The sequence below is a fragment of the Xiphias gladius genome, chromosome 20 (genome assembly GCF_016859285.1).
Source record: "Xiphias gladius isolate SHS-SW01 ecotype Sanya breed wild chromosome 20, ASM1685928v1, whole genome shotgun sequence".
Taxonomy (NCBI): domain Eukaryota; kingdom Metazoa; phylum Chordata; class Actinopteri; order Istiophoriformes; family Xiphiidae; genus Xiphias; species Xiphias gladius.
In genome coordinates, this window is record NC_053419.1 from 23,068,120 (window position 1) to 23,082,211 (window position 14,092).

At 47.6% G+C, this 14,092-nt stretch overlaps 1 protein-coding gene across 1 annotated transcript in view; it reads left to right on the forward strand.

Annotated features, from left to right (window-relative positions):
• The first annotated feature begins 10,562 nt into the window (after positions 1-10,562).
• The window catches only part of rasgrf2a (Ras protein-specific guanine nucleotide-releasing factor 2a), a 35,993-nt gene continuing 32,463 nt past the window's right edge, over positions 10,563-14,092 (forward strand). Inside the window, exon 1 of the mRNA XM_040157097.1 lies at positions 10,563-10,938. Within this exon, the coding sequence (XP_040013031.1) occupies positions 10,660-10,938 (279 nt within the window). The 5' untranslated portion in view covers positions 10,563-10,659. The remainder of the gene's footprint in view (positions 10,939-14,092) is intronic.

Consider the following 14,092-nt stretch of genomic DNA (forward strand, 5'->3'; position numbering starts at 1 on the left):
TGTGTGTGTGTGTGTGTGTGTGCGTGTGACAGCAAGCCAGAGGAGACAGGAGCTGCGGCAGTCAAGGTTTCTCAGCTTGTGTTTGCTTCCTCGGAAGAAGTGTATGATGAGGGAGAGGGGGCACGGGCTGGTTGTCAGGCGCGTCCAAGAAATGGTTAATCCGTCGCCGCCGCAGCAGCAGCAGCAGCAGCAGCAGCAGAGCTCGGGAGAGTTACTGAGAGGGAGAACAGGAAAGGTTGACAGAGATGAACGCGCAGGTGAAGCACTATGGCAACCCAGCGCCACAGCATGTCTCGTTTGTCTTTTCATTAAAGGAGGTCTGATTCAGTGAAAGCCCGTTAAGGGTGAAACCGCCTCATAGCACTTTCTTTGGTTGTGTGCAGAGAGGAAAAATGATTTCGTCCACCTTATCAGTGACATCTCCATGACAACCATCAAGGAGGCCGAACGACGGCACATGTTGTAATTGTGCCAGAGGAAACTGTTCTTCGTGTCTGTGTGGGAGTGTGCACGCACCTGTGCGAGGATAAGAGCCTGAGCATATACTTTGCGTGCACAAGATGGATCTTACACTGCGATACGCAAAGGATGAGAGGGGGAAGATGCCGCTTTAATTGATTGATTTATCCTGGATGAGACTTAATGTGTGAAAACGTCAAATAAAGGGACCAAAGACTGAGGAAGAAGAGAAGAAAAAAAAAGACACTGGATCCAGTCTGTTGCTCCGAACACAAAAAACATGAACTTGTAGTGTATTTAATATGAAACATGACTATGGAAGAGTCCCTGTTTAACTGCAGGAGTAAATGCAAAACTGCGTTTGCGTAGTGATTGTAAAAAATGCTGTGTTGCATGATTGAAAAAAAAAAAGAAAAAGAAAGAAAGATAAGAAAAGATTTCTTCTTTGTATCCTCTGCGCAGACCATCACTAACCCAGCTGTTAACTGTCCAGACCAGGGTACAGGGTTCCCACCACTTCGCTGTAGCCATAGAAACACCCGTGACTTCACAGCACAGTCCCTGCCTCCACCACAAGGTGTCAGCCTCTGACAATATTGTTCACCCTACCTCATCAACCTGGGAATCACTGAACACACCCAGGGGACATCCGGCTAAGTCATTCTCTGAGGTTAAACGCAATGCATTAAGGCCTGGAAAATTTGTGACAAGCACCGTAGTACCAAGGCCAAGGAGGTGCCTCAGTCGAATTTTTCATGGATTGCCTGTGTGATTTTTTGTAGACCGTACAAAGAAATCCTCTCCCACTTGTTCTTCCAGTGTAGTTACTCCTGGAGGCTTTGGACACACTTAAAGTCAGTGACATCAAATTCAGTTATTCATCAGTTTTGAGTTTCGAGGGCTCAGATCCGAGGGATTCGACAAATGAGGGTCCTTCTGGTCCTTGCCTTGTAAAGTAGGTGGTAATATTCTGACGGCAGACTGATCCTTAATGAGTCGAGTTGGATCGTTTAATTAGCCACACCAGCAGCAGGGCCCTAGGGATGGCCCCTTTAGTCCACACTGTAATATCTCAGCAGTCACTGGATGGATTGCCACGAGATTTGGCTCAGACATTCACGGTCCCCTCAGGACGAACCGTAACAACTTTGGTGACCCTTCAACCTTTCATCAGGTCAGAAATTTACTTTGTCCAAGCGATAATATAATTCTCATCTTAATGCTAATTAGTAAAAGTTAGCACTTTAATGTGCTATACTAAGATGGTGAACAGGGTAAACGTTATACCTGCACGTTAGCATGCTGACAATGTCCCATGTACAGTACTTAAATGTACATGTATGTGGAAACGCACAGCCTCACAGAGCCGCTGGCATGGCTGCGGACGCTCGTGCAACCGTTTCTTTGAACCAATTTTTTGTTCGTTTTGGTTCATTCGAATTACCCAAGGGAGAGTTGGATGGAGCCGAGACAAGCAAATCTTACAATAACTTCTGGGCGAAAGGTTGGGTGGAAGCGTCAAGGTCTGGGGGTGAAGTGGAGACGGACGAGACGGGTCCTCAGTGTTACATTGTCTTGTCAAGGTTTTGCTTTTTGTGGAGGAAGCTGCTTTGCTTTGGTTTGTGACATTGTACAACAAGTAACAAACACAGCGAATACGTCAGGTACTCATTTCAGTGAAGAAGCCTCTGCGGTATAAAAAGCACCAAACCGTTGCCCTTTTCAACTCTATACATTTTCGAGTCCTGATGTGACGTGCAACAGCAAAACAAGCAGCCATTACCTGCACCTCCTCTGCCCTGCTCCAATGGAAATCACCACTGTGAACAAGTACTCTCAGCTGGAAACGGGAGACACCCACGGGACTGTATGTTTAGCCATCATGACTAACCAGGCTGCCGCTTGATTGCCCTCTCAGGGAGAGAACACGCTTTTCAGTTTTTTTGTTTGGAGATTTTCTTTTTGCCATGCAGTGAACCGGGCAGCAGGTCTAAAACCGACATCCTGCAGCGGCAGAGAAAACGGTTCTCCCTTAACAGAGCGGGACATTAACTGTCACTGTTTTTCTTGAGACAGCTGCCAGACCGTGGAGAGAATTAAGAGTATTTACAGACGTGCCTTTTCACATATCAACACCACTTGACATTGAACTCTTCGACTTAGGAGCGCCGTGATTTCTTTATCAAGATCAACTTGTTCGTGTGAATGAATGTCAACTGAGCCCCTGATTCACAGCATTAATCGTAAAACGAGAAATAATTTTATACCAACCCTTAACCGCCAGAGTCCGATAATAAATACTGCATATAGACGATGCCTGGCAGATCAGGTGAGAGGCCTAGATGTAACAGTCTCCACAGGTTGTCAGACTCTCATTTCTATGATTTCTATATCATATCTTATTTCTAAGGAATTCAGTGAGATCGGTTTTATCTCCCGAGGAGCTACAGTTCCACTCATCACGCGACAAACTTCTCTACCTTGGTATGGCTTGCAACATACACCTGGAACTCAGATATCCCGCTTAATATTCCACTTTCCCTCGTGATGTGTACTGTTTTTACAGGGAATGATGGACTTCGTGCGATTTCTTCCACATCATTTATTTGCCGTCTTAAAAATTCATCTGACATTTCTTTGACATTTAGAACACTATAACAGATTTCTTCTGAATTGTACTACATATGTATTGTTTATTTGAACCTGCAGTAACTGAACTTTTTGGCCACTTGAACAGAACGCAGGCATATTATCACCTTTTAAGTTGATATGGTGAACTTGTTAACTTATTTCCACATCCAGCAGTTTCAGAGCAGCATGATGATTCATCTGGATCTGGTGTTTCTGTCCACCTGGTGAATCCAAGTCCAGTACCCCCTCTCTTTTAACTCTGGTTTTGGTCTCCACCAGCTCTTACGGGAAACATCTGGCTCTTCAGCTGCTAAATGCTCCGCCATGTTCACCAGCTGGTCTCTGATTATGTCTTTCTGTTGTTTGCTGCTGAGCAGATAGCGGTGGTCCACAACAGATAAACAATGAGTTGAAAGCTGCTAAAATGCTCTGTAAAGCTGAGATGGTAATTCTCTGCGGATTCATCACAGTGACGCCTTTCATCTACAAGTAGTCATGTGAGATATTGTTAGTATAAAAATACTGCTTACAGCCGCTTTAATGGTGACATTGATGACAAACGTAGATACTGTGTTTTTGAATCTGCACGTATTTACTCTCGATCACTATCGTCATCTTGATCGATGGACTGTTGTTGTGTTGTCTTGTGTTTAGGGACTTTCCGAACAACTGCATGAGGAAAGCTCTGCTGTTATCCGCTGATGTGTTGATTAGGCTCGGCCCGCGGCCTTCATGACATCCCTGGACCGGACATTTCCTGTGTTGTCAGCACCAAAGCTCAACAGCGACGTGCCTGAGGTGGGCGAAGGTAGGGAAACTTATTTCTCCCGTCTTCAGTGAATTCAATGTCTTTGTGTTTTGTTTTTTTTGTTTGTTTTTTTAAAGCTGCTGCTTTTACATAAGTTCTATTTCTGAAAAATCAAAACACAGGAAAACAAAGAGAACGCACTGCTCAGGAACCTATTTCTGTTATTCAGTACCAGAGTAGCCCACATAAATAACCACATGTTTGCAGACCACTAGACCAAAGCACTGCAGTGTTGTGGAGGAGTCGTGGGTCTCCTCTGCCATTTGCTTGCTTCCACTTAGCCGCGCCCCCAAAATAACACAACGAAGCATCAGTTCACGTCACATGTAACAGATGCAGAAACAGCTGTGCGAGTTCATGTGTTGACCAACTCTTACAGCTGGTAAAGAGGTCTACCGCGTCCCATCGGCTTGTCTAATAAAACCTGTGTTTCAGTAAGGACAACATTGTGATCTAAACAGTACCCGAGGGAAGGAGTTGTGTTTCGTCGTCATAGCATTGACAAAGTAGATCACGATCAGTAGCGTTTGGTGATTTATGTGTGGCAGTCATAGTGGCAGGCGCACAGTAATAGTAATCCTCTATAATCCTTTGCTGGCTATATCTGAAGATGAAAGCAGCGCTATTAAAGCGCCTTATGTCCCCACCCAGGACCTCCCACCACGCACTGTCACTTGTTCGAAATCAAATAAAACTGTTCAAGCCGTTGCTCCAACAGATTTTAAATAGTAGCAGTTTAAAAATTATTATTTATTTATTTAATGATGAAACTGCAGACAGTTTTTTTGCTTTTTTTGACTCATGGTCCTGTATTTTACTCAGGCTCAGTCTCGTCTCAAAACCCCTTCTTTTGAGTTTTTATGCATATATTAATTTACTTTCGACTTTTTTCCTTCATTTTCTTTTGTGTGTAGGTTTTTGTGTTTTGTTTTGTTTCATTATAACCTTTTTCCAGTTTTTCATATATATAATAATTTGCTGTTTAAATTAAAACTCAAATATGTTGAATAGAAAAATGAAGAATTGAAAAATAAAAAAGACAAAGAAACTGAATGTTGTTCAGGATCTCACAGTTTTTTGGCAAAGCTGAGGCATTTTAGCCTCTTTCAGCTCATTGTTTTGGTTTTGGTCTTGGTTCTCTCTCCCCTCTCATGAGCATTGTTCGAAGCTGCAGCAGGCTGCAACAGGGGCATCTTTAGGTTCAAACCGGAATGTGAAGAAAGTAGCGTCCTTCATTGAAATTTCTTTTGCAAGAGCAACTTTGCTTCTTTATGATCAGGCATCTGGGATAAGGGGTTGTAGGCTGTAACTGATTTTTTTTTTTTTAATTAACGTTTAATAAATAATTTACTAAGCCCTCGTAGATCAGTCATAAGCTATTCATAACACGTGCTTGTGAAAAATCCCTCAAGCACAACACACAACCTGGCAGCCCAAAAGTTGTTCTTACTGATGGCTCATGACTAAAACAGTAGTAAATCACGCATTAACCATTAATAAAGCCATTTATAAGGGCTTATAAACCATTTATAATCTGAGACTTATTTGATTTTGATACCAAAGTAATAAAATAAACAGTAAAGTGAAGAAACTAGTCCATAGAGGCTTCCGTAGTTTATATTATAATGCCTCAGAAGAGCTTAGCCCATGTTCTGAAGGGCAAATCCTAAGCTCCCTCTGAAATTTAGAGAGTAAAGGTGGAAAGTACTGTAGCTTAAAGTGGAACTGCTCTGTTAATGTACCACTTCCGCCTCAATCGTGCACCTCTGAGGTGCAGCAGCCCTAGTGCGTGGTACATTTTTATGACAGGAATGATTGTGCTGCTTCGTTAGTGCGAGAGTTCTCAGACTGAGCGGCGCTCCCCTTCGGGCTGCCGAAACCGAGCAGCGTGGGCCCGATGCCTGGCCGGTGATGCAACGTGTGCGCGTCCTTGCCCTCTCCTTTAACCTCAGAGGGATTGTTTCTCTCTCTGCTCCTCCCCATGTTAGCTCCACTCATGATATTAAGCTGCAATGAGACTTTTTTTTTCATTCGTCGGCACTGCCACTGTTTGCCTGCGGACAACCGGGGGGGGGGGCATAGCACAGTACAGGTATAACATAAAGATGTGTATCAATAATGACACTAATAATAAAACTATCATTATATTAATAGGGTGAATGATAATACTAATAAAACTGAATTTAATAATCCTAATAATTGAAGCAGTAGGTGTTGAGCAGGATCATGGGGGCAGTAGGGGGTTTACAGTCTCAGATCCAGAATCTGCAGCACCAGGGGCAAAAACACCTGCAGAGAGCGACAGGAAGAGAGAGGAGAGAGACGAGGAAGCACAAAACTACGGGAGAGAGAAGAAGAAAAGTTAGTAACGAGCGCTGATGGGATATGGATGAGTGCATATGGAGAGGAAGAGGGGGAGAGAGGAGCTCGGTGCATCATGGGACGTCACCCCGGCAGTCTAGGCCTATAGCAGCGTGACTAGGGGGACGGTTCGAGCCAAGCCTGAGCCAGTCCTGAGTGTGAGCTTTATCAAAAAGGAAGGTTTTAAGCCTACTCTTAGACCTGGAGAGGGTGTCTGCCTCCTGGACCCAGACTGGAAGATTGGATCCACTTTGGAGGAGCCTCAGGTCAGAACTTCAGTTTGTCCAACACTGGTTTTCGACCAAATACCTAGCAAAGGATGAAACTCCCACTAGTCCAGCTGTACTTTGTGTTTAGTGCTAATCAGGACATGACAGCAAACTAAGATGATGAACATAAACGTTACACAAAACGTTACCGTGGTAGCATTGTCTTCTTTCGAGCATGTCAGCCCACCGACCTTAAGCTTTCAGCTCCAACCACCGTTGTGCCCAAGTACAGTCTCGCAGAGCAGCTAGAGACAGACTCTCGGTCCCGGTTACCAGTTATCAAATAGCAGGTTGTGTTTTTTCGGTGCACTTTCGTCATCTCACAGACGTCCACTTTCCGCCCTGAACGGTGAGCTGTTCGCCCAGGATGAAAACCCGTGTTTGAATCCGGCGTTTTCCCAGAATGCACCGCTCCGACCTGCTCTTCTTCGCTGGAGCGTGGCCAACGCTAGTCTGCGAGAGGTCCATTATTCTCACTGAGCGTTAAAACAGGTAACAGGTTCATCTATCGAGGAAAATACCAAAAGATTTTCTGGGTCAAGCTTCTCAAATGTAAAGATTTGCTCCTCTTCTCTGTTTTATATTAATGTGACAACGTTAGCTTCAGCAATGACAAATTGGGATCGGCATTTTTCACTATTTTCTGAACGAGTAATAGGACACTTGAAAAAAATAATCAATAGATTCATCAGTGATGAAAATAGTCACTGGTTGCAGCCCCTATTCTTATTCAAAATCCTAACGTTATTGGGGCATTTAAATGATCAGGAAGCTTTTTCATACGTCTAAAAATCCTCTTTCTTTTGGGTCAGAACACGCTTCTGCTGTTTCCGTAGCGCCATCTCTTTCCCCCAGCGTGCTCCGTGAGCAGAGGAGCTCCAGGACCCAGGTGGGACGGGAGCTGGCGTGTGGTCCCCTGCCGGGCCCCGTTTCGGCGTCCCGGCGGGGCACGGATCTGCACCAGCGTGGGTTCGATTATCCTCCGTCGGCCCTGCCGATGTGGGTGGCACCGTTACCTGCTGCGCTGGGAGAGGGTGCACCCTGGCTTGAACTCGACGTGGTTTTCTTTTTTTTTTTGTTAAACGCAGCGTGTGTGGCGTTGTTACGTTATCACACTAAAATAATAAATAAAATCTCGACAGGTCAGTGCAGAGTAGAGCAGGGTTAGACTTCATCACAGTAAACTGATGCTAAGCTGCCTAACAGATTAGACTGGCATCGTCTCTGCGCTATATTGTGTCTTTCGACTCTGCTCGTCGGTGTGCAAGTGTGAGAGTGGCTGCGACACACGCGTCATCTGTTACACGGCGTTTCGGAAGCTGTTAAAGCGTTGCATGCTCCCGACCGTGACCACGACCTGGACCTTGACCTGACCCCCGTGAGCGGAGGTCAAAGGTTTAATACCCCTTCCTCCAGCCGACCGATCAGCCAATACCGTTTACAGTGCAGCGCGTGTGGAGGAGTGAGAGGCAGAGTCTTTGGCAGCTTAGCACAAAAAAAAAAAAAAAAAACACACACACACACACACACAACATCTGTCTCGCTGCATTTATGCACACCCACACACCCACACACGCTGTGTACTAAAGCGCTACAACATCTGTTTGTGTTTTCAGGCCGAATGAGATTCAAAACAAACGCCCGTCCTCTGAAGCATATCTCCACTTTACAGAAATAGAAACTTCTGCTTTCGTCCACCTCTCAGGCGTTGGAGCGTGTGAGGGGCCACTCTGAGTCTTAGGAGTTACGTGGTGGGAGTGAGGGACGTTTTGGCCGGTCCTCACTCTCAGACCAGGGACGGCTTGATGGGTTAAGACTTGTCTACAGGGGTTGGGGTTAGAATCGGGTTTAGGTCAGGGTTGACGTTAAACTGAGCATCATTTAGTTGTGATGGTTGAAGTTGGCGTGAGGGGCTAAGGAAATGCCTTATGTTGATGACTGCCCTCACAAAGAGGAAGCAAAATGTGTGTGTGTGTGTGTGTGTGTGTGTGTGTGTGTGTGTCTGTGTGTGTGTGTGTGTGTGTGTCTGTGTGTGTGAACAAGGACTGTGGATTTTACCCCCCGTCGCTTATAGTGCCGTGCAAAGGTTCCAGGCACTTTGGATGTTTGGGTCCTCCTGCATCAAATGGCAGGACCAGGGAGGGAGGACAACGAGTCCAGACGTACAACCAGAGTCATAAAGACCTGTCCTCAGAGACCAGGAGAAACAAGGAGTCCCGCATCAGGCATCAGGTGGTCTGGCCCCGACAGAGCCCTGATCTGAACATCATGGAGTCAGTCTGGGATCACATGAAGAGACAGGAGACACTGAGACGGACTGAATCAGAAGGGGAACGGGGGCAAGTTCTCCGAGATGCTTGGAACAACCCACCTGCCAAGAACCTGAAAAACCGTGCGCAGGTGTCACAAGGAGAACTGCTGCTGGTTTAAAGGCAAAGGGGGGTCCCAGCAAATACGGATCTGATTTAGGTTTTTTTTCTGTTGACTGCAGTTTGCGTGAAGCTAATCGAGAAATAAAAACTATTCACGGCTCAATTTTTGAATTTTTCCTTTACTTCTAGTGCCTACGACGTCTGACAGCATCCTACACCGAACCTGTTCTGAGAAGGGGTTTCCCTCCAGTTTCCTTCCAGTTTCCCTCCAGTTTCCTTCCAGTTTCCTCCCAGTTTCCCTCCAGTTTCCTCCCAGTTTCTCCAGTTTCCTCCCAGTTTCCCTCCAGTTTCCTTCCAGTTTCCCTCCAGTTTCCCTCCAGTTTCCCTCCAGTTTCCTTCCAGATTCCCTCCAGTTTCCCTCCAGATTCCCTCCAGTTTCCTCCCAGTTTCCCTCCAGTTTCCTCCCAGTTTCCCTCCAATTTCCTCCCAGTTTCCCTCCAATTTCCTCCCAGTTTCCCTCCAGTTTCCCTCCAATTTCCTCCCAGTTTCCCTCCAGTTTCCCTCCAGTTTCCTCCCAGTTTCCCTCCAGTTTCCTGCCAGTTTCCTCAGTTTCCTCAGTTTCCTCCCAATTTCCCTCCAGTTTCCTTCCAGTTTCCCTCCAGTTTCCTCCAGTTTCCTTCCAGTTTCCTTCCAGTTTCCTCCAGTTTCCTTCCAGTTTCCTTCCAGTTTCCCTCCAGTTTCCTTCCAGTTTCCCTCCAGTTTCCTCCCAGTTTCCCTCCAGTTTCCTTCCAGTTTCCCTCCAGTTTCCTTCCAGTTTCCTCCAGTTTCCCTCCAGTTTCCTCCCAGTTTCCCTCCAGTTTCCTCCAGTTTCCCTCCAGTTTCCCTCCAGTTTCCTCCCAGTTTCCCTCCAGTTTCCCTCCAGTTTCCCTCCAGTTTCCCTCCAGTTTCCTCCCAGTTTCCCTCCAGTTTCCTTCCAGTTTCCCTCCAGTTTCCTCCAGTTTCCCTCCAGTTTCCTCCCAGTTTCCTCCCAGTTTCCCTCCAGTTTCCTTCCAGTTTCCCTCCCAGTTTGGACAGTAAAACACTTACAGCGACGTGGATGTCGTTTTAAAGACTCGAACCCGTCCTTTAAACTCGTCGGCTCCAAAGCGGACGCCGACCGACCGGCCCCGCGACGTACCACCCCTTCAACCGTGGGCCCCGCTCACGTGCTCCCGTGCACCTGCGCCGAGGGGCGTTCCTCGGCTCGTGCGCTTCCGCGAGGCGCGCGGCTGGCTGCGGCGACCTGTCTCTTTAAGTCGGTGTCAAAGCCGATTACCGCTGATCTCGGCCGTGATTCCGTTTTCACCGGCTGTTCCCTCCGTCTATTTTTGTTTCGCGTCGCTGGCGGTGCGCGAGCCTCTCCCCCTTTCGTCGCATCTGTATTTTCTCTTCCTATTTTCTTCCTCCCTTTAAAAAAACTCCCCGTTAAAGTTCGCAGCCCCGGAGCGTCGTGAAGTGCGGTCGCCTTGTGCGGCTCTGCCCGGCGGCGAAGCCCACACCGAGAGCCCCGAATTCTGCGCCGCGGACACTCCAACTTTTTCCACCATGCTAAGCCGGGATTACCTTTTCCTGCAAACGGAGACACCGGCCGCTTTCTCCCCGGCGTCCCTCCGCTGAGAGCGGCGGCGGTGGGAGCGGGCTGCGCCGCGGTGTGATGCCCCGGGCGACTGCGCTGAAGTTGGCACCGAAATAATAAAGCAACCCCCGGGTGGACGTAGAGATGCAGAAGAGCGTGCGGTACAACGAGGGCCACGCTCTGTACCTGTCGGTGGTCGCGCGCAAGGAGGGCACCAGGCGCGGCTTCCTGAGCAAGAAGACCACGGAGAACAGCCGCTGGACCGAGAAGTACTTCGCCCTCTACCAGAACGTGCTCTTCTACTTCGAGAACGACCAGAGCACGAGGCCCTCCGGGATCTACCTGCTGGAGGGGTGCACGTGCGAGCGGGCCCCGGCGCCCAAGGTGTCCGCCGTCAGCAAGGAGCCCGTGGAGAAACAGCAGGTGCGTCCCGCTTCGGCGCACCGGGCAGCGGTGCAGGAGGCGTCCAGATCCGCTGCCCGGGTAAAGAAAGTAGTGATGCCGCGCAGGTTGAGAGCACCTCGATCCGGGTAAACCGCTGCTCCAACTGGAGAGTTACCGGCAAAATGCACCTTCACGTTTTAAAAGTAAAAGTGGCCATAAAAGTGTTTTACGTTTGATCTTGTTTCCTGTAGTAAAGGCAGGTCGCTACAGTAGAATTATGAAAAATGAAATGTTTAGAAAATACTGAAAACAGGTTCGATGGCGTCAAAGAGGCAAAGTGAGATTTTTCTCTCAGCTCCTGCAGATTTAGTCACTTTCTCTAAAGAGTCTCAATGAGAGTCTCAGTGAGAGTCTCAGTGGGGGACTAGAAGGACGCGATGAGCTGGACCCCCAATGCTTGAACGTAAGATCCGTACCTGCGGTAACTCCAGGGGGTTTTCACACAGGATGCAGTGAAGCAAAAAGCGCAGTGTTTTAATGTTTCTGGAAATGAAGAGTGAGGTCGCTCAGTGAGCGGTACCGGCAGAGCACCGGCGCTGGGACCAAAACCAGTTGGACCCAGTTTAGGTTCCCCCACATTTCCGCCTGGCCGGTGCTGAAAAATGACAACGTAATGTCTTCACCTGGTCCACGAAAGAGAGCGCAGCGTAACCCTCTGCGAGCCCCCTTCACCTCGCAAGCGCCGTGGCCCTTTCCACAAACGGTTCACAAATCTTTAGTGATGATCTCTCAGCAGTTTTTTCAGGAAAAAAAAGAACTGAAACTCTTATTGCAGTCTGCTTTGGAGTGGAGCCATTTTTTTTTTTTTAAATCTGCTCCTCTCCACATGATACATAAATAAAGCCTTGCTATGAATAAAGCTCGCTCCTCGTATCCAACAGACCAGAGCTGGAGGTCATAAAACACTCAGTTGTTTTAACCAGACCCGAGTCTGGCTTCTAACAGTACCAGATGTCGAAGACTAGACCGGTGCGACAGCGTCCGGTTCTCCTGTGTTTCAGAAGCTTCGTTCGTTTGTTTGTTTAAAAAAAAAGAAAATGAACTCTTGCGGAAAGTGTGATTTCCGCGCAGCATTTCCAGCTGCGGGCAACGCACAGATGCCGCACTTTTCAACACGCCCTCCCTTTCAGTACCTGTGTCCCCTTCTGCAATGCGTGACAAAATTAATGTCAACTCGAGTGGGGCTGCGACGAACAAGTCTGAGCGATTATGTCCTCGACTAATCGTTCGGTCTCTTACAAAGTCAGAAAATAGTGAAAAAAGAAAAATGGCCGCCGCAAGTTCCCCGGGCCCAAGGCGACGTCTTCCGGTGTCGCGTTTCCTGTAAAAACCCGAAAACATTCCGTTTACTGTCGCAGACGAGGAAGAAAGATCAGCAAATGTTCCCATCGGAGAAGCTTGAACCGGTGAAGTTCGGCTGCTTTCGCCTAAAGGTAACACGGAGCGTCATCAGAACAGTTACCGAGTCACGTTCTGTCCATTGATTGTTCTAACGTTCTCACCTCCGAACTCAAGGTCCACTTGCTGGCTTTGTTCTAGGAGCTTCGTCGTTCGTCCTCCTGCGTGTTCCTGTCCCGAGGGGTTCACCGCCCCTCTGCCTGAACGTGATGTTAACTTAATGTAGAGCAGAAATGATTAGCGGGTCGATTGATTATTCCATCGGCAGTTTGTTTAATCCTCGGAGGCTTTTTAAAACAAAGGTGCCGAAAGGTTCGCTTGTTTCTTCTCCTCCAATCTGAGGGTTTTCAGTTTTTCTCGCTTGTACATTGTTGCAAACTGAAAATCTTCTTGATCAGATGTTGTCTTGGCTTTTTTTCTGACACGTTCTGGACCAAAGAACTAATCATTTAAAAATGACACTGATCATTTTCAGGCCCGAATGAATGTGCACTGATTTAGTTTCCAACCAAATGAGAGACGTCACCTTCTCTGATAGTAGCCCCGTGACTTGCTGCTCCCGCACGCCATCGTCTGCTCCTTCTCTCGCACGGCATTCGTTTTGCGATGCCTGGGAAATGACGTGTCCGATCTAGAGACTGCGACGAGGCACGAAGAGCCTGGGACTATTGGTAATTTACTGGTAAACAGAATTAGTCCTCATGAAAATATTTGCTCTGGGAGAGCTGATGCTAATTTTAAATGACCCATATTCCTGTTATTGTCGCTGCAGGAATATGAGGATGCGTTTCATCCCATCAGACGACATAATGTAGGTTATTATTTAATGAACTTGTGTTGTCTGAGGGGAAAAAAAAGGATCTTTGTTCTACACACGCGGCTGCACGATCCTGTCTGGATCCTGTTTGTTTCAATTTTTAGATACAAGCTGGATTATATGAGTTAAATCTAATCTTCTCATCATTGCTCAGGTAATCTGTCACGCCTCGCTGGACGCACGCTGCCTGTGACACCCTGACCCAGTCGCGACTTCCCGCGCTCTGCTTACGGAAGCCGGCGGCGCAGACGTGTTGGAGCGTGCTCGCAAGCTCCGGCGTGGCAGCGATTAAATCTGCTCGCACGCTGAGGCGACTTGACGGCGGCTGTAGCTCGGGCTGTCAGAATCGCTCTGTTTTGTTTTGGTTTTTTTTTGTTTTAAACGCTTCACATGTTTACAGGCGGCTTTAAATCTCCTCCCCTGTCAGTCAATATTATTGTCATGCTTTGGTTTATACCAGGTATTTCTACTGCAAAGTAAGGGGCTGTATGAAAATGAATAGGGAGGAGAGGTTGTCAGGAAAACGGGGAGGGTAGTGCAATATATCTATTTTTTTTTTTTAAGGGAAAGTAGCCTGAATATTTCGGAGAGCAGGGGAGGATCTTTTATAAAAGGTAAGTATTGCAGAACCATTGCAAGAGCCAGAGATTCACACACATCAATACACAACCACAGACCCGTCCCACATTCTGCGTGAAATCTGTGCCAACATCGGCACGGCTGCTTAAAACCGGTCTCCCCAAGTCCGCCAACTCTGGCTGAGTTCTCCCGCTCGCTCGCTACGTTCCCCCGGCCACGTGTACCTGCCTCCCGCCGTCCGCGGAACGCGCCCACGCTGGAGAGAAATGTCAGGCGACGCTGGATGAGTCAGACGCTACCGCACCATGACACAAGGCGGGTCCTCTGATTGAAGACAAA